Source organism: Syngnathoides biaculeatus, chromosome 18, assembly GCF_019802595.1.
Source record: "Syngnathoides biaculeatus isolate LvHL_M chromosome 18, ASM1980259v1, whole genome shotgun sequence".
Lineage (NCBI taxonomy): Eukaryota > Metazoa > Chordata > Actinopteri > Syngnathiformes > Syngnathidae > Syngnathoides > Syngnathoides biaculeatus.
Window position 1 is genome coordinate 7448147 of NC_084657.1, and position 21460 is coordinate 7469606.

At 42.6% G+C, this 21460-nt stretch overlaps 1 protein-coding gene across 4 annotated transcripts in view; it reads right to left on the minus strand.

The window, feature by feature from the left end:
• The window catches only part of opcml (opioid binding protein/cell adhesion molecule-like), a 158729-nt gene that overhangs the window by 46890 nt on the left and 90379 nt on the right, over nt 1–21460 (minus strand). For all 4 annotated transcript variants that reach the window (XM_061804103.1, XM_061804104.1, XM_061804101.1 and 1 more), the window contains one exon: nt 8082–8207. In XM_061804103.1, the coding sequence (XP_061660087.1) occupies nt 8082–8207 (126 nt within the window). The remainder of the gene's footprint in view (nt 1–8081; nt 8208–21460) is intronic.

The following is a 21460-nucleotide window of genomic DNA, read 5'->3' on the forward strand; positions in this document are numbered from 1 at the left end:
ATATGAATGGTCATTTTCTCCCGTGGTACCTCGTTATTTTGAAGTTGAAAACATTTCCCCTCTACACGCTTTAGGAAGATATAGATCATCTACTGCTAGCTTTCATCAACGGATTGACAATAGATACCGCTGTAAATTACGTTAGATTATAACAATACATCATGATGAAATAAAATTTGATTATATGAATACTTTTAAAATTGAATCTATTGTCCTCTTTAAAAATGTCTGTCTCAGTGCAATGTCAACAAATTATGATTATGGTATTAAGTAACAACTACATACTCAGGTATAACAACTCAGTAAGTTTTTTTAAGGTCTTGAGATTCCATCCCTAATCACACCCCCAACTTTATCTGCGGGCATGACTGACCACACCCGTACATTTTCAAATGTGAGTGACTGTGAAATGCCATTATAATACAAAACTAAGTTTTGGAACAAATACTTGTGTTAGTTGAAAGTTAGTTTAAAATATGTAAAATCCTACATGGGTTGCTTTTCAGATGCTGTTTTTCTGTCACAACTTGTATGCAGGTACAGTTAGGCAACAAACACATATGGCTTCTGTTTCACTGTCCAAATCAAAGAGACAAAAATGTCAGTCAGATCTCAGGCTCATATTTGCTTGTGACCAAATGTTTTCCATAAACAAAAAAAGAGAAAACACCTATTCACCGCCATATAAGTTCCTCCCCTTTCTTGGCCGATCGTGTGATATTTTGACAGAATGGGGAGAGTACAAATTTGGATGTGGTGATAGCAAAATTTACTTTCAGAGAACAGCATAACAATCATTATGTAAAATAATTTACACTTAGTATAATACAGTGAGGTGGCACGATGGAGCAGCTTTAGAATACTGGCCTCACAGTTCTGAGGACTGGGGTTCAAATCCAGGCCCCGCCTGTGTGGAGTTTGCATGTTCTCCGCTTGCCTGCATGGGTTTTCTCCGGGCACTCCGGTTTCCTCCCACATCCCAAAAACATGCAACATTAATTGGACACTAAATTGCCGCATGGTGTGATTCTGTGTGTAATTGTTGTCTGTCTCCATGTGCCCTGCTGTCATGATCCTGCCGCTCCAGCACGATCTGTGCGGGTGCCTGTGCGGGTGCGCTGTTTGGGGCGCACACCTGCGTCTCATGCGGGCTGATTAGTCTGTGTATTTATATCACCCCGATGACGATTGGTCCCCGCCAGTTCGTTGAGCTTCATGTCCCGTTCCAGCACACTCGTATCCCTGATCGACAACCCGTGTGTACCGACCTTCGCCTGTTCTCCGACCAACCTTGTAAGCCTGACTCCTTTGATACTTCTGCCTGATTTGATCGTTCCCCTGTGTACCGACTCCTGCCTGCCTGCTCACCTGCTCTCTCCGCCCGACGTCCCAACTACCGCTGCTGCACCTGACTGCCTGCTCGATCCCCGACCTCGGCATATAATAAACGTTGCTCCTTGAACTACCTTGCATCTTCCGAGTCCTGCATTTGGGTCCTACTCTCGTTCCGATGGGACGTGACCCCTGCAATTGGCTGGCACCCAATTCAGGGTGTACCCTGCCTTCTGCCGATGACAGCTGGGACAGGCTCCAGCACTCCTGTGACCCTCATAAGGATAAGCGGCTAAGAAAAAGGATGGATGGATATTAATGTGGGGCGGCATGGTGGATCAGCTGGTAAAGCGTTGGCCTCACAGTTCTGAGGTCCTGGGTTCAATCCCAGACCCACCTGTGTGGAGTTTGCATGTTCTCCCCATGCCATGCCTGCGTGGCTTTCCTCCGGGCACTCCGGTTTCCTCCCACATTCCAAAAACATACAACATTAATTGGACACTCTAAATTGCCCCTTGGTGTGATTGTGACTGCGGCTGTTTGTCTCAATGTGCCGTGCGATTGGCTGCAAACCAGTTCAGAGTGTACCCCGCCTCCTGCCCGGTGACAGCTGGGATAGGCTGCAGCACTCCCCACGACCCTCGTGAGGATAAGTGGCAAAGAAAATGGATGGATGGATATTACAGTGGAGAATCAGGTTGTGGCTGCTCTTTGTCTTACCCAATAAAATAGTCACATATGCAGAATGACTCTGAGATATAATTATATCGCTTGCTGAAATGTCTTACCATTGGTCAATGATTTGACTGGCAGCCTAATGAATGCTTCTATTGTGTTAATAAGTGACTACATTGTGTCTTAATAAAATATAGAAAAATAGACTTGAACGTGCAGACCTAAAATAAGCACAGTCATGATATTAATTTGTCCAAAAGGTCAAGAGCTTTTCATTGCAATATTGAGTCTACCCTTTCATATAGAGAAAAGTATATCCACAATTCCTGACTTTGAAATAGCATGTAAATTTGACACACTTCGGACAAGAATAATAATGTTAACAAGCCTGACAAATTTGAATGGATGAAAAATATCACTAAATATCTAAAATCACGTTTCAGAATGTGAATAATAAGGGGCACCTCTGAGCTCTCAGATGCGGTGGGTGAGTCGATGAGGCAAAAGGAATCAAACATATGGAGGGTATGATATCTTATAAAATGTAAAACCCCTTCAGGTTGCTCAACTTCAACATTGAATTGTTATAATTCTAAAAATACACACACAAGTCAACTTACCCTTGTTCTTGGTGACATAATGTCACAGCCGCACGACACTTGACGACAGCGGGACAGTAGAGGAAGCCCAGGTCGTACGACAGTCGGCACTGCCCCATTCTCTAGTATTATTTCGTATAGTAGTTACCCACAGAGCCATGTTCTCTCCGGTGAAACTTTACTAGACCAACCATTATAAAATATGCACTGCGTGGTCGACACATGCAAGTGTTGATGTTCACCTTGTTCAGGACGTCTTAAAAAAAAAAATACATCACTTTATTATTCTCTAATGTCAAGTTATCCTCAAAGCCATGTTGTCTCTGTTGAAAGTTTAGTCGTAATGCTTGTGTTTTTAAATCTGTCGCTTTTTTATTTCCTCTTTTTTTTTTTGGAGCGCTTGAAAAACAATGTCAAGGAGCTGTTCTTTCAAATTCTGGCGTATATGCAAGAGGCATTTTCAGGGTGTAGACATCATCAGCTTGCTAACTGCACATTGAAGTGGTAAATGGGGCTTGTTATGGAAGTTAAGCAGGGTTGCCAAATATAATGACATTACTTGATTCTCATATAGTGGGGTAAGTAACTCGCACTATCAATTACACACCTTAAGCCGGTTATGTACAGTGAAAAAAATAAGTATTTGAAGGTATAATTGCAAACAAAGGCTACTGTACCAAATATTAACATTGGTTTTCTCAGGTGTTCAAATACTTATTTGCAGCTGTACCACCCAAATAAATCGTTAAGAAATCATACATTGTGATTTCTGGATTTTTCTTTTTAGATGATCTCTCTCCCAGTGGACATGAACCTACGATGAAAATTTCAGACCCCTCCATGATTTCCAAGTGGGAGAACTTACAATATAGCATGGTGTTCAAATACTTATTTTCTTCACTGTTTTTGAACTCTGCCCACAAAAATAAGGAACATTCAAACGGTGAAATGGATGCTTCAGGTATATCTCATCAATAGAGCACTATATTGCAGAAGTGGGTAGAGTCGCCAAACTTACTCAAGTGTACTCTTACTTTAAAATACAATGACTCGAGTAGAAGTAAAAATTTCGAGTAAAAAAGAAAAGTACTAAATGAAAAAAGGCGGCACGGTGGATCAGCTGGAAAGCATTGGCCTCACAGTTCTGAGGACCCCGATTCAATCCCAGGCCACCCCCTTTGTGGAGTTTACATGTTCTTCCCATTCCTGTGTGGGTTTTCTCTGGGCACTATAGTTTCCTCCCACATCTCAAAACCATGCATTCATTGGAAACTCTAAATTTCCCCTAGGTGTGGTTGTGAATGCGACTGTTGTCTGTCTCCATGTGCTCTGCAATTGGCTGGCAACCAGTTCAGGTGGACCCAGTCTCCTGCCCGTTGACAGCTCGGATAGGCTCCAGCACTCCCGTGACCCTTGTGAGGATATGCGGCTCAGAAAATGAATGGATGAATTATTATTTTGAATATAATAAAAATTTATTTTCACTAACTATCCATTACACCGTACACTTTTAACTCTCCGGTTTAATGTCAAGAGTGCATAAACCTTTTTGTAGCAGTTTAAACTCAATTAAACCCATAATAAAACCTCATCCAAGACCAGATTGGCAATCCCGAGATTTAATTTCCTTCTTCACTTATTTTTCTCTTTTTGCAGGGCTTATTATTACTGTTTCCTTTCCTTTCCGATACAGTCGTGGAGCCACTAGAAGATTTCATTGACGGATTTTTTTGAAAACTACATCAAGCAAGTTACTGCATCCCACTATGACAATTGAAACGACATCATAAAAAGACAAACGGCTAATTTATCCACTACCACAGAAGATTTACAACCCAGCATACACAGCACCCATATTCAAGTCCTCTCCTCCATTGATAGTTTTTTCTTGCACCGGGATCTGAAGACACCTCAAAACCACGTTGTAGTTCATTCAGCTATGAAAGAGATGACAACTGATGTACTTACAGTCTGGAAGCTTGCAGCATAACCTTCTCTTTTCAGGCATTTTACAAAAGTTCACCAGATAATCAAGAGGTTAAAGTAGTAATTTCAAGTCAACAGCACTGATATTACCAAAAGAGACACTCGCCCACATTGAGAATACAGACGAGAAGGACTGAATCAACCCTGTACAATCATCGCAAAACATTTCCAGCAGAAAGTCTTTGAAAACCCAAAAGGATAAGAGCTGAAGGATACACAGTTTGGGATGGATGACCACTTCTCATGCAAAATCAACTAGTGACGCAAAGTCTTTTAACCTATAATGAAGAACAACTGGCAACAATAAAAATGTGCCTCAGTGGTTGTGGATCAACTACAGTATATGTAGATAGTTACTCTTTCACAATGGACAGATGGATACAGAAGCAGAGGGAGTATTTCAAACTCCCCTGTTGTGCAGCAAAACTGTTATATGACAAAAGGCACCATGGCTACCCAGTGACAATCCAGCTGAACACAACAGGTAAGAAAATGATATAAAAATTATCTAAGAATTACATGACACCAATGGAAATTTTCTATGAGCGTTTGCTCCTTTGTTCACAAAATATGGTATTTTGTACGGAATGCAATAAAATAAAACAATTTTCAAGAAATGTAAATTTCCCAATCCCAATCAAAATATGTGCTTGTACAAGAAAAACAGTAAAATGTAAAGAATTCAAACATAGTTATTGGAATACAAGTATATCATTTTGACCCAAAAGAAGTGTTTTTTTTTACATCCAGATCTGAATAAATAAATCAAAATTCATAGACATAGAGTATGTCTATAACAGATGAAGAAGAAATAAGACAAGAAACACGGTACCATCTTCAAATGGATATTGTTGCTATGTTTACTAATCTTTAAAGCCTGGGTGTCATCCCTATAAACATTCTAAAATAGATTGTATTAGATTTTATTATTTATTTTATTCATTTATTTTATTTGATCGTAATGAAAAATACATATAACAGTATTCACTTCAATGTCTATACACAGAGGTCCTGTAGCTCAGTGGTTAGAGCACTGGTTTGGTAAACCAGGGCTTGTGGGTTCGTATCCCACTAGGGCCTCCACTCCCTGAGAAGGGATGCGTCAAGAAGGCCATCCGGCGTAAAAATTGTGCCAAACATATGTGCGTTCATCTGAGATGACACGCTGTGGCCAAGCTGAAAGAAACTTACTTACTTTTACTTCAATGTCTATACAAAAAAAAAAAAAAAAGTGAGCGGAGAGCGCATTATCCATGCACAAAGTTGCGCAATTGAGTGTCCCTCAACATCCAAGTCCTCGCCATATAAGTCGCGTCTCTGTCCTTGACGTCATCGTCACTTCGGCCGTTGAAAACGCGCAGTACCTGCTACTATGGAAGCCGAACAACAGAGATATTCGCATTTTTCCGACGCCCCTTCTGACATTGAAGCTCTTTTCGAAAAGCACAACACCACACAACCGAGTGAAGTTACCGGGGCAATATTACACTATTGTTTCGAGCCCTCAGGGCAATATTACACTATTGTTTCGAGCCATATTCAGATGATATCCGATCACGGCCTAACCGCATCCCGTCCGATCCACTCCCGCGGTGGAGATAAGCCATCGCGGCTCATCCCAGCTGGCCGATGTGGCTTATGACAGAGCCGAGTGGTGCTGCTTTAGTCACAGTCGAGCCCGGGCGCTTTATGCGCGCACGCGACTGAGTAGCGCATTCTCGGCTGGGTTCTTCAGAGTCGCCCCTGTCGCAAAGCCCGACGCGCAGCTTTCGCAGAAGCTCTGACCGCCGAACGCGGCGCCTCAGCCGGTGTGGCTGAGTTTCGGCGCCTATGGTGCCATATAAGGAGGAGGTGGAGCCTAGCTATGTTGCATTTTTCACAACGAAAAGGGTCTCTTTCAAACTGATGAAGGATAATTCCATTCTTCCAAGTGTTCAAGCAATGTCCAGCAATGCAATGAGCCAGCATTTTGGCTAACACGAAGGAACAACGAGCTACCTTCCCGGAGGTAAAACTAATGGAAACAAAGGAGTCCATTAGGGGGAGCCTCTGTCCTGTACGTCACTTCCTGCTTCTTCTCAAAAACAAATCCCTCGAGAGGATTTTCATGGCGGGAGTAACAAAAAGCTGTATACGTCAAAATCATGTTTTGTGGTGAAAAAAACACATGGGACCACATTGGCTGTGGGTTTTTCATTAATAATATACCAAAAATCATCCGTATGACGACACTTGACCTTTAAATAAAGTGAATTAAAAAAATAACTGCAAGACTGACTCTTGACATTACAGGGCTGCCACTGGGTCATCAAACCTTTTAGCCAATGTGGCTAATCAGGATAAAAATCTAAAAGCCATAACATCACATGTTTAGTTCTTACCATAAGGAAGCTTTTAAGAGTGCAGGTCCAATTAAAAGTCCCTCGTTATCAATCAGGACAAGTGCTAACCATTGTGGAAAATACTCCAATTGTTATTTGTTGTTGATTTCTTTGATTTTCTTCTTTTTGCAATTGTGAATTAGAATGTAATATTTGGGAGTGAGTTTGTTATCTTCAGCATTACAGTATTCACTCAATACATGAAACAAAACATTCTGCAAGTCATTGTATTCTGTTTTCGTTTACATAAATATATATATATATATATATATATATATATCAAAGCATTGGCCTCACGGATCTGATGACCTGGGTTCAATCAGGGCCCTGCCTGCGTGGACTTTGCATGTTCTCCACGTACCTGTGTGGGTTTTCTGCGGGCTCTCCGGTTTCCTCCCATGTCCAAAAAATATGCAACATTAATTGGACACTCTTAATTCGCCCCTAGGTGTGATTGTAAGTGCAATTGTTGTCCGTCTCTTTGTGCCCTGCAATCTGCAACCAGTTCAGTGTCTCCCCTGCTTCCTGCTCGATGATAGCTGGGATAGGCTCCAGCACTCCCGCAATCCTTGTGAGGCTAAGCAGCTCAGAAAATGGATGGATGGATGAATGGCTATATATAGATATATGTATAACCTGAAAATGTTTTTGAAAGTTTCACATTTGATCTAAACTTACCACACTGGTGTGTGTGTGATCATGGTCACATTTTTGACTAAGGCAAGCTTTATGAGCTACAAGGAATACTTGTGCTTCCTAGTGAAAATCTGCTGCCAATGGCGAATGGCTTGACAAAAAAAAAAAAAAAAAACAATTGTACCTAAAAGCGCATGTTCCAGAGGGCAGATTTATGTCCTAGTTCTGGTAACCGCTTGGTTTTCACACAACAAAAAATGATTTGAATAAGGATCACATCTGTTAATATGTAGTAAGTTCGACATCAAGCAAAGCATGAGAGAATCTGTTAGCCACCTTGGCAAAGAGCTCATGTTGCAGGAGCTTTGTTTGACAATTGTTTTTTGAAATTTCTGCCTGTGTCACCAAAGTCAGTGCAGGAACAAAATTAATTAAGACCAATAAAGGCAGATGCTTGATAAAGGCATCTTACCTCTTGGGGAATGATGCCTCCATGTGATGCTTGCCTCTGGTCGACTCACCGCGAAGCACCTCAGGTTGATGTTGCTGCCCTCATTTACTGTGATGTCCTTTGATATATTTGTGATACTGGCAGGTACTGAAAAGAGAAAAGGTGAATTAAGATTGCTAAATTTTAAGAAACAAATGCCATGTAAAAGGATAATCCCATTGTGGGACTAATATGAATTATTTTATTCTTGATTAAACCATAATAACATCATTAATGAGGTTAAAAATAACAAATGGTCAAGGATTATTACGATGCATTATATGATAAATTCAAACCAAATTGGCAAAGCAAAACAAATGTAGATAGTGGATTTCATACACAAGGTGCTTTATATGATTAAAAGCTGTTGCATACAAAGAAATAGAGCATTTCAAACGGCGGAAAAATGCATTTAAAAACATTCACACTTGGGGCTGACGTCACCGCTGTAGGCAATTTATCCCATTTATGTGCAGCATAGTAGCTATATGCTGCTTCACCATCTTTACCTTCTCTCTCTCTGCGCTCCATGATTTGACCTTAGTCTGTCGATCTCAGAGCTCAACTTCGTATACTGGGAAACATGGACTTTTTTTGCATTCATATATTATTTTTTCTTGGGCAATCATGATTTAAAACCGTTCAAACAATAAATATGTAACTCTGGGAAACTGGCAAGAAGAAACAAAAGGATTTTAACTTTTTAATTTTTCATTTTTTTTACAACTCAACATCAATCCACTTGAACAGGCGAAAGAACACACGTTTAAGTCACGTCTGACATCCTTATTAACAGTCACAACACTAGCTTTGTATTCAGAGACCGTATGCGCTGTGAGCATTCAGTGCCACCAAGCTAAAAAAAGATTGCCTGAATTGCTTCAAAGGTATACCTCATCAAATTTGCATAATCAATGTTGAGGTAATACTGTAAACCAAAAAGTTATGCCAAGGCTGTACAAAGGTCTGGAATGTTACGTAGCACGATGTCCCCTTGCAACACAACTGTTCGGTTTCGAACAGATATGCCGGCATTGTCATCTTGTAGGATGGTGGGGATGGCAACAGATGCACTTTTCAGCACTGGTTCCAAAATGAGTGTCCTGAAGAGAAGTAACAGGTGCATTATTTCAAGCTAAGAAAAACTAAAGACAGAATACAATTCTACTGATTTTAATTGAAACTTTTGTACCATGCTGTTCATTTGAGGTTCATTGAGGTTTTATCCATCCATCCATTTTCTTAGCCGTTTATCCTCACAAGGGTCACAGGGAGTGCTGGAGCCTATTCCAGCAGTCAACAGGCAGGAGGCGGGGTACACCCTGAACTGGGTGCCAGCCAGTCACAGGGCACATCGAGACAAAAGGCTGCACTCACAATCACACCTAGGGGCAATTTAGACTCTTCAATTAATGTTGCATGTTTTCTGGGATGTGGGGAAAAAAAACAGAGTGCCCGGAGAAAACCCACGCAGGCACAGGGAGAGCATGCAAACTCCACAAAGGCGGGTCTGGGATTGAAGCCAGGACCTCAAAACTGTGAGGCCAATGCTTCCCAGCTGATCCACTATGCCGCCATTGAAGTTTTAAAAAGAAAAAGAAAAATTTATGACGTGGTAGCTTTCACCCCTCACCCCCCCCGTGGCAAGTTTTGTGCAAAAATATTTTTCCCACTGAACACCCACCAACACTACTATGCTGCTTAGCACATAGAAGGGAGTGAGAATTATAGAGAATCGTGTGGACTGCACTGGGAAGGTGTATATTTACATTTTGGATGGAATCATCATTCAAGACATATCATAGGAATTAATTTTACTTTTTCTGTACTTACCAAGCATTTCAGGAAAACATTTGTTGCATCTTCTTAGAGGAAAATGGACTGGGCTCTCAGTGCTGATGTCTTTTGGTGGGCAATGTTGGATGTCTAAAGAGTTTTCAGTTGAAAACAAGCATTTGTATTAGTATGGTAACGTAGTATACTTTATACAGAAGGCAAAATCACAACTGTGTGTGACGTCGTCCAATTTTGCACGTGGGTCGTATGATGTTGAAACGGGAGATCGATGGAAGTCAGAATTTCAGACATGATTAACATGAAACAGTACCAAACATTAATTTTTGCAGGGGTCAAACAAACTAGGCCAATGCTTTAACCTTAGCAAAGAAGAAGGTGAAGTGCTGGAAATGTCTTAGTTAGCTTACTTGCAAGTGCAAAATGGTTGTCTGCTCCCGTTTGTGTCCAGAAAAAGTTCAAACGCTCCAATCAAACTGCAGACCAGACGAAAATCCGTAATGGTCGAAACAGTACTTCAGTTCATTCCAACTGTACACTTTTGGTAAAGTTTGCTCAGGGGTTTCAGTCAAGAAATGATCAACGGACTACCTTCACACGGCTCCAGTTCAGTAGCAGGTGAGATTGCTGCTCAGTCAATTTAAACTAGTTGAGAAAGTGTGCGTATTTGCAATTATTTGTTGCGCTATTTAGAAAATCTTAGTTTAGGACAACAATGAAAGAAATTTGTTGGGCAGACAAGATTTGAAAATAGAAAGCTTGTGTGACTGTCAGTTTAGTTTGGTAACTTTGATGAGATCAAAAATTACTAGTTATCGTTTTTACAGTGTACACCAAGGGGTTTTCACTCCAGTGTATACTACAGTTGGGCATCAAGAATTGAGCACCATACTAACATAACACTTCTCCCGTGATTTCAAATTTTAACATTTAGTTACCAGTTTCCATACCTAGTTCCCTAACCCCAAATAAGAAGTGATGAAAACCACAGAAGAAGCAGTGAAAACCAACAAAGAAGAAGAACCCAACGGTGGTGAACGAAAGTGTGTCTTTGTTAAAATGAACAACCAGTCACCTCGGTGGAACTCTTGGAATAAGAGTATATCGCGTACATAGGCTGAATGAAAACTGAACTTTTGTGGGGAAGAGAGTGGAACAGTTGAGTTCAACTTCCGGGTTAGCCTGATTTACTTTAGTGATGAAATCAAACTAACTTTGTATCGCAAGGCACCACACTGCTTTCTTATCAGTGTAACATTTCAGTTAAGTCACGAGAAACTTTTGTATTAGTCTCAGAATTGTAAAAGTTGTTACACTTCTGATATACGAGTTCTGAATGAACAGCTGCTGGACATAATAAACTTGAGACACACAGAACGACGGCAGTGAAATTTTATATGGAATTGAATCTACATCACCAAAGGCAAGAAAGAGAGGGCCAAACAAGAGCGAGAGATGGAGTTTAAATACACTGCAGATGTGTCTAAAAGGAGCATGGAGGAACTGGAGGAGAACTACACTCATCAGACTGGGTGAAATGTAAAATCTGGACTATGCAGGTTTAAAAATCATCAAGTAAAACATTCCCAAGATATTTTCTCTCACGCAAAGAATAATTGTTTAACCTTTGGTCATGGCAGATCGGTTGCTTACTGTTCAAAATCACAATTCAAGGTACATTAAATCAAAATTAAGCCTAATATTTCTGAAAACCTCACAGTTGTTCAGGAAAAGTTGAAAAAGCTTAAAGTTGCTAGGCTGACACAGACATTCAGGCATACATTTGGAATCTTTCTGTCGGGTTCATTAATTATTTAATTTTATTTTCTGAGACACTTATACCTACAAAGGTCACAGGAGTGCTGTAGCCTATCCCAACGATCTTCAGGCAGGAGGTTTGGTACACCCTGAACTGGTTGCTAGCCAATTGCAGGGCACATGGAGACAAACATAATCACACCTAAGGGCAATTTTAGTGCCCGGAGAAAACGCATGTAGGCACGGCAGAGCATGGAAACTCCACCCAGGTGGGCCAGGATTGAACCCGGGTCCTCAGAGCTGTGAGGGCAACACTTTACAGCTGCGCTACCGTGCCGCCCCCCTTCGTGAAATATTAAAACATATTTTATCTTCAGTTAACAAAAGTTACAAGCGTGTATGCAGCACTTAACACCAGTGGGTGGTCGCTTACATCCATGTATGTTACGTTCTCAACCTTTAGTCCAGGAAGGACCCTTTGAAGCCAGGACTAAAGATTTGTGAGAAAGTTACTTATTAGGTTAAGGTCCATTTAACATCTCCTCAGTATTCTCTGAGAGGTCGTCTCATGGCAGGGCAGTTACAAAGAATGCATTTTATCAGCGTGGGGCAAGGTTGTGGTGATCTGACGCACTCCGAGCCTCAGCCAAAACTGCGCAGAACTTCAGTGAAGTAGGTCTCATTTGGGTGAGTACAACAATAAAATACAGTGCATCTATCACAAGAATAAGACTGCAAACAAAGTAAACGGTTAGTTGCACTTTTGCACTGATGACTTTTAGCATTTGTTTTATTCTTCAAACCAATCTCAGAGATGGGGGAAAAAAAAGCTTAACATTGAGCTAAAGTTTCACGGGACCAACTTTACATCCACATAAACATCGTCTAACCCTATTACAAACACTAATCTTGTGCTTCAACGGTGGTTAGGTAAAGGAATCAACGTTGAATACCATTTGATTCCATGAATTAAACAAACAAACAAACAAACAAATAAATAAATAAATAAATAAATATCACAGTGCCATGTGAAGTTACTTTTCATGGTGAGTTCCAGTCCGTACCTTTCAAAATAAAAGGCTCCAGGCTTAAAACAGGAAGTCAAGTAAAATTTTGCATCTAAAAACCATCCTTCCATTCATTTTCTTAGCCGCTAATCATCCCAAGGGTCACGGGAGGGCTGGAGTCTATCCCAGCTGTCAATGGGCAGGAGGCGCGGTACACCCTGAACTGATAGGCAGCTAATCGCAGGGCACATCAAGACACACTCACAATCACTCCTAGGGCCAATTCAAAGTCCCCACTTCATGCATGTTTTTGGTAAGTGGAAGGAAACCGTAGTGCTCAGAGAAAACCCACACAGGGACGGGGAGAACACGCAAATTCCACACAGGCGGGTGAATGAACCCGGGAGCTCAGAACTGTAAGGCCAATGCTTGCCAGCAGCTCCACCGTGCCACCCATCTACAAACCATTTGATGTAAAAAAAAAAACAGTCACAAATAACGATTTTAACGCTATATTTAACTCTTAGCTGAAACATTAATCAATGAATATCAAGCCAATTGGGGAAGTCACTGATGGTGGTGGTACACACACCTGACTTGTGTAGACAGCGCGTGATCAATTCTCGCTCAATGATGGTGTCGATATGTGCCCTGTGGCTGACTGGTGCCCATGTCAGAGTGTAGCCTGCCTTTTGGCTGAAGTTAGCTGGGATAAGCTCCAGCACTCCTGTGCCCCTTATGAGGATAGGCAGCTTGGAAAATGGATGGATGGATGGATGGATTACTTCCACACACATTGCCTTTTTGTTCATATTTCAGAGAGCGATTTGGGTTATAAAGAACCTTGAGTCAAATTTTCATTTTCGTCTATGCTGTGAGCTACTAAGACAATGAATGTTCATAATCTTGACACCCTTTCTTTAAATTATGCAAACTTTTGAGAATTATTTGGAACTGGAATCAAAGTAAGGAACTGATGTCAGAACCAGAATCGCTCAAATTCAAATTATGCTCAATCGTAGTGCACACAGGACTAGCCGACTAAAGCCTTGCCAGTAAAGATTACAGGCTTCAGTCTGCAGCATGTGTATATGAATTGTGTCTTTGCTGGAACGTTGTTGTTGTGGTGTGCATGGTGCAACCAACAATTTAGCAGCAGCGTCGTCTCCATCTTCCCTCCCCTCACCCTAACACTATTTTGGATTTGTCCTCATTTTTTCTGGGATCTGGCACAGGCTCATCTCGATTTCACTTGCAAGCAACTTGTCTGATTATAGTAAGGTAGGGAGGTGACAATATCAAAAAGAAGGAAGGCAATTTACAAGGAAATAGGTGGTGCGTAAAAAAAAAAATACGAGCAGAAGGTGCACCAAATGTGCAAAGCTGTGAGATCTTTGCAGCGGTGGAAGGCAGGATCCACAATTGTAAGTAATTGGGAAGACTGGAAAATATTAGACTTCGCAGACCATGCATTTGTTTTACAAATGATTTGTTATGCAAGATTGTTAAATACTTTAGTACTTATGCTATGTCCTTGTTGTTCATCAGAAATGAAATTAATTGTCTGTGACCTCATTTTGTGATGAAGTCACATTCCACTTTAAGATGGGAAGGCATATTTACATATTATTGTATGTGTGAGCGGCACGGTGGATCAGCTGGTAAAGCGTTGGCCTCACAGTTCTGAGGTCCCGGCTTCAATCCCGGACCCGCCTGTGTGGAGTTTGCATGTTCTCCCCGTGCCTGTGTGGGTTTTCTCCGGGCACTCTGGTTTCCTCCCACATCCCAAAATCATGCAACATTAATAGGACACTCTAAATTGTCCCTGAGGTGTGATTGTGAGTCCGGCTGTTTGTCTCGATGTGCCCTGCAATTAGCTGGCAACCAATTATGGGTGTATCCCGCCTCCTGCCCGATGACAGCTGGGTTAGGCTCCAGCACTCCCGTGACCCTTGTGAGGATAAGTGGCTAAGAAAATGGATGGATGGATGGATGATGGATGTATGTGTGAATGAACCAATAATCAGGATTATTCTGATCTAAAAAAGGAGCATAACCCCTCCAAAAAGGAGAGTCTGTGAATGTATAGTATTTGTACAGTGCACACATGTGAAGATCCATCCTTCCATTTTCTGAGCCGCTTATCCTCCCAAAGGTTGCGAGTTTGATGGAGCCTATCCCAGCTATCTTCAGGGAGGAGGGATGATACACCCTAAACTAGTTGCCAGCCAATCGCAGGGTACCTATAGGCAAACAGCCACTATAACTCACATTCACACCTATGGGTAAGTTAGAGTCTTTACTTAAACGACCCGATGGCCCGGTGGAGCAGCTGGAAAGCTCTTAGTTCTGAGGTCCCGGGTTTAATCCCTGCCCTCCCTGTGTGGAGTATGAATGTTCTCCCTGTGCCTGCGTGGGGTTCCTCCGGGCACTCCGTTTTCCTCGCACATCACAAAAACATGCAACATTTATTGGACACTCCAAATTGCCCCAAGGTGTGATTGTTCGTCTGACTGTCTGTCTCGATGTTCCCTGCGATTGGCTGGCAAACCGGTTGAGGGTGGACCCTACCTCCTGCCCATTGACAGGTGGGATGGGCTCCAGGACTCCCGCGAGGCTTGTGAGGATAAGCAGCTAAGAATGGAAAAATGGATGGATGGACGGACTGATGGATAATGAACCTACCCTCCATGTTTTAGAGATTTTTAGAGACCTGGAGTACTCAGACAAAACCCATACAGAAACAGGGACAACTTGCAAACTCTACACAGGTGAGGCTGTGTATGGATCCATCTATCCATTTTCTGAGCCACTGATCCTCACAAAGGTTGCAGGAGTGCTGGACCTAATCCCAGGTGTCATCGTGCAGGAGAGCGGGTACACCCTGAACTGGTTGCCAGCCAATCGCAGGGCACATAGAGACAGACAACAGCCACACTCACAATCACACCTAGGGACAATTTAAGAATCTTCAATTCATGCATGTTTTAGGGATGTGGGAGGAAATTTGAATGCTTGGAGAAACCCCACGCAGGCACGGGGAGAACATACAAACGCCACACAGGCAGAGGTGGGATTTGAACTCGGGTCCTCAGGATTGTGAAGCCAGCGCTTGAACCAGTTGTTCCACCGTACCCCCACTGTCTATGCAGTATATCCATCAATCCATCTATCCATCCATCCATCCATCCATCCATCCATTTTTTGACCGATTTATCCTCACAAGAGGAGCAGGAGTGCTGGAGCCTCTCCCAGCTGTCATGGGGCAGGAGGTTGAGTTCAAGCTGAACTGGTTGGCAGCCAGTCGCAGGGCACAAGGAGACAAACAGCTGCACTCACAATCACACCTAGGGGCAATTTTGAGTGTCCATTTAATGTTGTATGTTTTTGGAATGTGTTAGGAAAATGGAGTGCCCGGGGGAAACCCACGCAGGTATGGGGAGAACATGCAAACTCCACACTGGCGGATCCAGAATTGACCCCAGGACCTCAGAACTGTGAGGTCAACGCTTTCCAACTGATCCACCGTGCCGCCTTACACAGTATTTACATACATATATTTTTTTTTCTCCTCTGTGATGTTGTTTCATTTTTAAGTGTCAGTAAGTTTACTGAAAGGTGCCTGAAGTAAAATCTTCTGTATTACTGTTATAATTGATTATTTCTTAGCTGTATATCACATAGCTGGTAGTCATATTGCTGTTTACCATTCACCTTCGTAGGAGTGAGCTGGACATTGTGTGTCAATATGCTTTTTGTTTCTTAAATTAGATAACCATGCAGGGAAAGCTGCAAACTACAAAGTTATCATTGAAAGTATTTTTTGGCACACTAAAATCATACTGGCGTCCAACTTGTGTTACTGGAATGTTTCAAAGATTTTGTCTGCATTGAAATAGTTGCAAACAAATAAAGGGACTTCACAGCCACCCTGATGACCAGGAAAGCACAAGATCTGCTTGGGGGATTTTAGAAGTGATATTTGTTCCAACTGGCTCTCTCCTCTCGAGCACCCCAGAAATGGTGATTGTTGTTGAATGGCTGTGGAGGAATATCAATCAGTAGAGCGACCTTGTTTGTTGAAACGCTGCAGAATCGGGTATCCGCTACCAGAGTGGCTGCAAATATTGTGTGTCAGCAGTTATCCTGCACATTCCAGTCACTGAGACTTTGAGAACAGGTATGCTATGTTAGACACTGACACGAGTCTAAACATCCATCCATCCAACCATTTTCTTCAGCGCTTATCCTCACGAGGGTCACGGGGAGTGCTGGAGCCTTTCCCAGCTGTCAACAGGCAGGAGGCGGGGTACACCCTGAATTGGTAGCCGGGCAATCGCAGGGCACATTGAGACAAAGAGCCGCACTCACAATCACACTTCTTTTTCTTTTCCTTTCGGCTTGTCCCGTTAGGGGTCTCCACAGCGTGTCATCTTTTGCCATCTTAGCCTATCTCCTGCATCTTCCTCTCTAACCCCAACTGCCCTCATGTCTACCCTCACCACATCCATAAACCTTCTCTTTGGTCTTCCTCTCGCTCTTTTGCCTGGCAGCTCCATCCTCAGCAGCCTTCTACCGATACACTCTCGCCTCTGAACGTGTCCAAACCATCGAAGTCTGCTCTCTCGAATCTTGTCTCCAAAACATCCAACTTTGGCTGTCCCTCTAATGATCTCATTTCCAATCCTATCCAACCTGGTCACTCCGAGCGACAACCTCAACATATTCATTTCTGCCACCTCCAGTTCTGCTTCCTGTTGTTTCTTCAGTGCCACCGTCTCTAATCCGTACATGATGGCCGGCCTCACCACTGTTTTGTAAACTTTGCCCTTCATCCTAGCAGAGACTCTTCTGTCACATAACACACCAGACACCTTCCGCCAGCTGTTCCAACCACTTCCTTACCACACTCACCATTGCTCTGGATTTTTGACCCTAAATATTTGAAGTCCTCCACCCTCGCTATCTCTTCTCCCTGTAGCCTCACTCTTCCCCCTCAACTTTTCTCATTCACGAACATATATTCTGTTTTACTTTGGCTAATCTTCATTCCTCTCCTTTCCAGTGCATGTCTCCATCTTTCTAATTGTTCCTCTGCATGCTCCCTGCTTTCACTGCATATCACAATATCATCTGTGAACATCATGGTCCAAGGGGATTCCAGTCTAACCTCGTCTGTCAGCCTATCCATTACCACAGCAAACAGGAAGGGGCTCAGAGCTGATCCCTGATGCAGTCCCACCTCCACCTTAAATTCCCCTGTCACACCTAAGGCACACCTCACCATTGTTCTGCTGCCATCATACATGTCCTGTACTATTTTAACATACTTCTCTGCCACACCAGACTTACCCATGCAGTACCACAGTTCCTCTCTTGGTCCTCTGTCATAGGCTTTCTCGAGATCCACAAAGACACAATGTAGCTCCTTCTGACCTTCTCTGTACTTTTCCACTAGCATCCTCAAGGCAAATAATGCATCTGTGGTACTCTTTCTAGGCATGAAACCATACTGTTGCTCGCAGATACTTACTTCTGTCCTGAGTCTATCCTCCACTACTCTTTCCCATAACTTCATTGTGTGGCTCATCAACTTTATTCCTCTATAGTTGCCACAGCTCTGAACATCCCCTTTGTTCTTAAAAATGGGAACTAGAACACTTTTCCTCCATTCTTCAGGCATCTTTTCACCCGCTAGTATTCTGTTGAATAAGTTTGTCAAAAACTCCACAGCCATCTCTCTAAATTGCTTCCATACCTCTACCGGTATGTCATCAGGACCAACTGCCTTTCCATTTTTCATCCTTTGTAGTGCCTTTCTGACTTCCCCCTTAGTAATCATTGCCACACTTGCCTCTTCAACTCTTCCTTCTCTCTCATTTTCTTCATTCATCAACTTCTCAAAGTATTCTTTCCATCTATTTAGCACACTACTGGCACCAGTCAACACATTTCCATCTCTATCCTTAATCACCCTTATCTACTGCACATCATTCCCATCTCTATCCCTCTGTCTGGCCAACCTGTTGAGATCCTTTTCTCCTTCTTTCGTGTCCAACTTGGTGTCCATGTCTTCATATGCCTCTTGTTCAGCCTTTGCCACCTCTACCTTTGCCCTACGTCGCATATCGATGTACTCCTTTCGCCTCTCCTCAGTCCTCTCAGTATCCCACTTCTTCTTCGCTTATCTCTTTCCTTGTATGATTCCCTGTATTTTGGGCTTCCACCACCAAGTCTCCTTCTCCCCTTTCCTACAAAAAGACACACCAAGTACTCTCCTGCCTGTCTCTCTGATTACCTTGGGTGTCCTTGTCCAGTCTTCCGGGAGCTTCTGCTGTCCATCGAGAGCCTGTCTCACCTCTTTCCGAAAGGCCGCACAACATTCTTCCTTTCTCAGTTTCCACCACCTGGTTCTCTGCTCTACCTTTGTCTTCTTAATCTTCCTACCCACCACCAGAGTCATCCTACACACCACCATCCTATGCTGTCGAGCTACACTCTCCCCTACCACTACTTTACAGTCAGTAACCTCCTTCAGATTACATCATCTGCACAAAATATAATCCACCTGCGTGCTTCTACCTCCGCTCTTGTAGGTCACTATATGTTCCTCCCTCTTCTGGAAATAAGTGTTTACTACAGCCATCTCCATCCTTTTTGCAAAGTCCACCACCATCTGTCCCTCAAAGTTCCTTTCCTGGATGCCGTACTTACCCATCACTTCTTCATCACCCCTGTTTCCTTTACCAATATGTCCATTACAATCTGCACCAATCACAACTCTCTCGCTGTCTGGGATGCTCAGAACTACTTCATCTAGTCCCTTCCAGAATTTCTCTTTCAACTCTAGGTCACATCCTACCTGTGGGGCATAGCCGCTAACCACATTATACATAACACCCTCAATTTCAAATTTTAGTCTCATCACTCGATCTGATACTCTTTTCACCTCCAAGACATTCTTAGCCAGCTTTTCCTTTAAAATAACCCCTACTCCATTTCTCTTCCCATCTACTCTGTGGTAGAATAATTTAAACCCTGCTCCTAAACTTCTAGCCTTACTACATTTCCACCTGCTCTCTTGGGTGCACAGAATATCAACCTTTCTCCTAATCATCATGTCAACCAACTCCTGAGCTTTTCCTGTCATAGTCCCAACATTCAAAGTCCCTACACTCAGTTGTAGGCTCTGTGCATTCCTCTTTTTCTTCTGACGATGGATCCGGTTTCCTCCTCTTCTTTGTCTTCAACCCACAGTAGCTGAATTTCCACCGACGCCCTGCAGGTTAGCAGTGCCGGGGGCGGGCGTTGTTAACCCGGGCCACGACCGATCCGGTATGGGATTCTTTAGATGAACAGTCATATTTGTTTGGCACACTTTTTACGCCGGATGCCCTTCCTGACGCAACCCTCTGCATTTATCCGGGCTTGGGACCGGCCTACATATTGCACTGGTTTTTGCCCCCATAAGGCTGCATTCTCACAATCACACCTAGGGGCAATTTAAAGTGTCCAATTAATGTCAGATGTTTTTGGGATGTGAGAGGAAACCAGAGTGCCCGGAGGAAACTCACACAGGCACGGGGAGAACATGCAAACTCCACACAGATGGGTCTGCGATTGAACTGTGAGGCCAACGCTTTACCAACATCCTCATTTGAAAATAAATAATAAACTAATCACATCAAAATTTATTTACTGTGTGTAGCCCTTTACATCCACTAATATTCCTCTCAAAGTGTTTTCCAGATAAAATCAATCCCCTCCCACAACACATATGCATACACGCACCCACGCATGAAGACACAAACTCAGACGGGCGCGTGCATCTGCATAAGCAACATTGCACGGGTTTCGCTGATAACAGGTATCTTATGAGTCAGTTAGTCAATAGCACCTTGGCTTTATATTATTGACCCAAAAACATGGCAAAAGATCGTTTCTCTCAGTCCAATTCAAAAGGACAGTGACCAGCTGTCACGTTTCTGAGATAAAAATGTCAGCTCACTCCGAACAGCAAGAACCATGAACTCTGATTAAATGCAGCAAGAATAAGGCTTGGTCATGATAACAGTGTGGTGGCTAATTAATTTCCCTTATATCCTGGTTCAGGCCATATCTGCTTTTATGAATGTCACAAATCACTGGAAGAAAGTTATACTCTACGTAGCTTGGGTCGCCACTCTCAGTCAAGGAGAGGTTGGAGAAATGGGGTGGTGGATGAGACCATTTTTGAAGCAGGCTGTACTGTATCTTTTTCAAAACATTACAATGAAACCAAGTGCTTTCTCATTCTTAAACTTTTTAAGTTTATAAAAAAAGTACACACAGTTACAAAACTAATAATCTAAACATCTCACAATATTTTGGGGCACTTTTATTCACTTTAGTAGTGCCTCAAACCCCCTAGACACGCCGCTAATTGGGTGAAATAATTTAGAACAGTGCATTTTGGGTTTTTTAATTTATAAAATATTGCTAGTTTTGTACGACAAAATTCCGCCCAGCATGCATTGTGGCACTCGCAGCATGCTTTGAGGCACTAAGGAGGGTGTAAATAGTGTTTAAGTGCATGTTTTGTGCCAATTACTTCTTGAGTCATTCTTTTATTTGTTTTATTATTTGCTAGTTATGCTTTTATATTTGCTCTGGTGTGATAATTTTTGTTTCAATGTGACACCGTATGAACAACATTGTCTCAAAGGACTTGCCTACACATGCAGTGTGGAGGGGAATGTAAGATTCTCCTCCTAACAGATGTAAAGTTCAATTGTTCTTCACCGCCTCGTGAGTGTCATCATA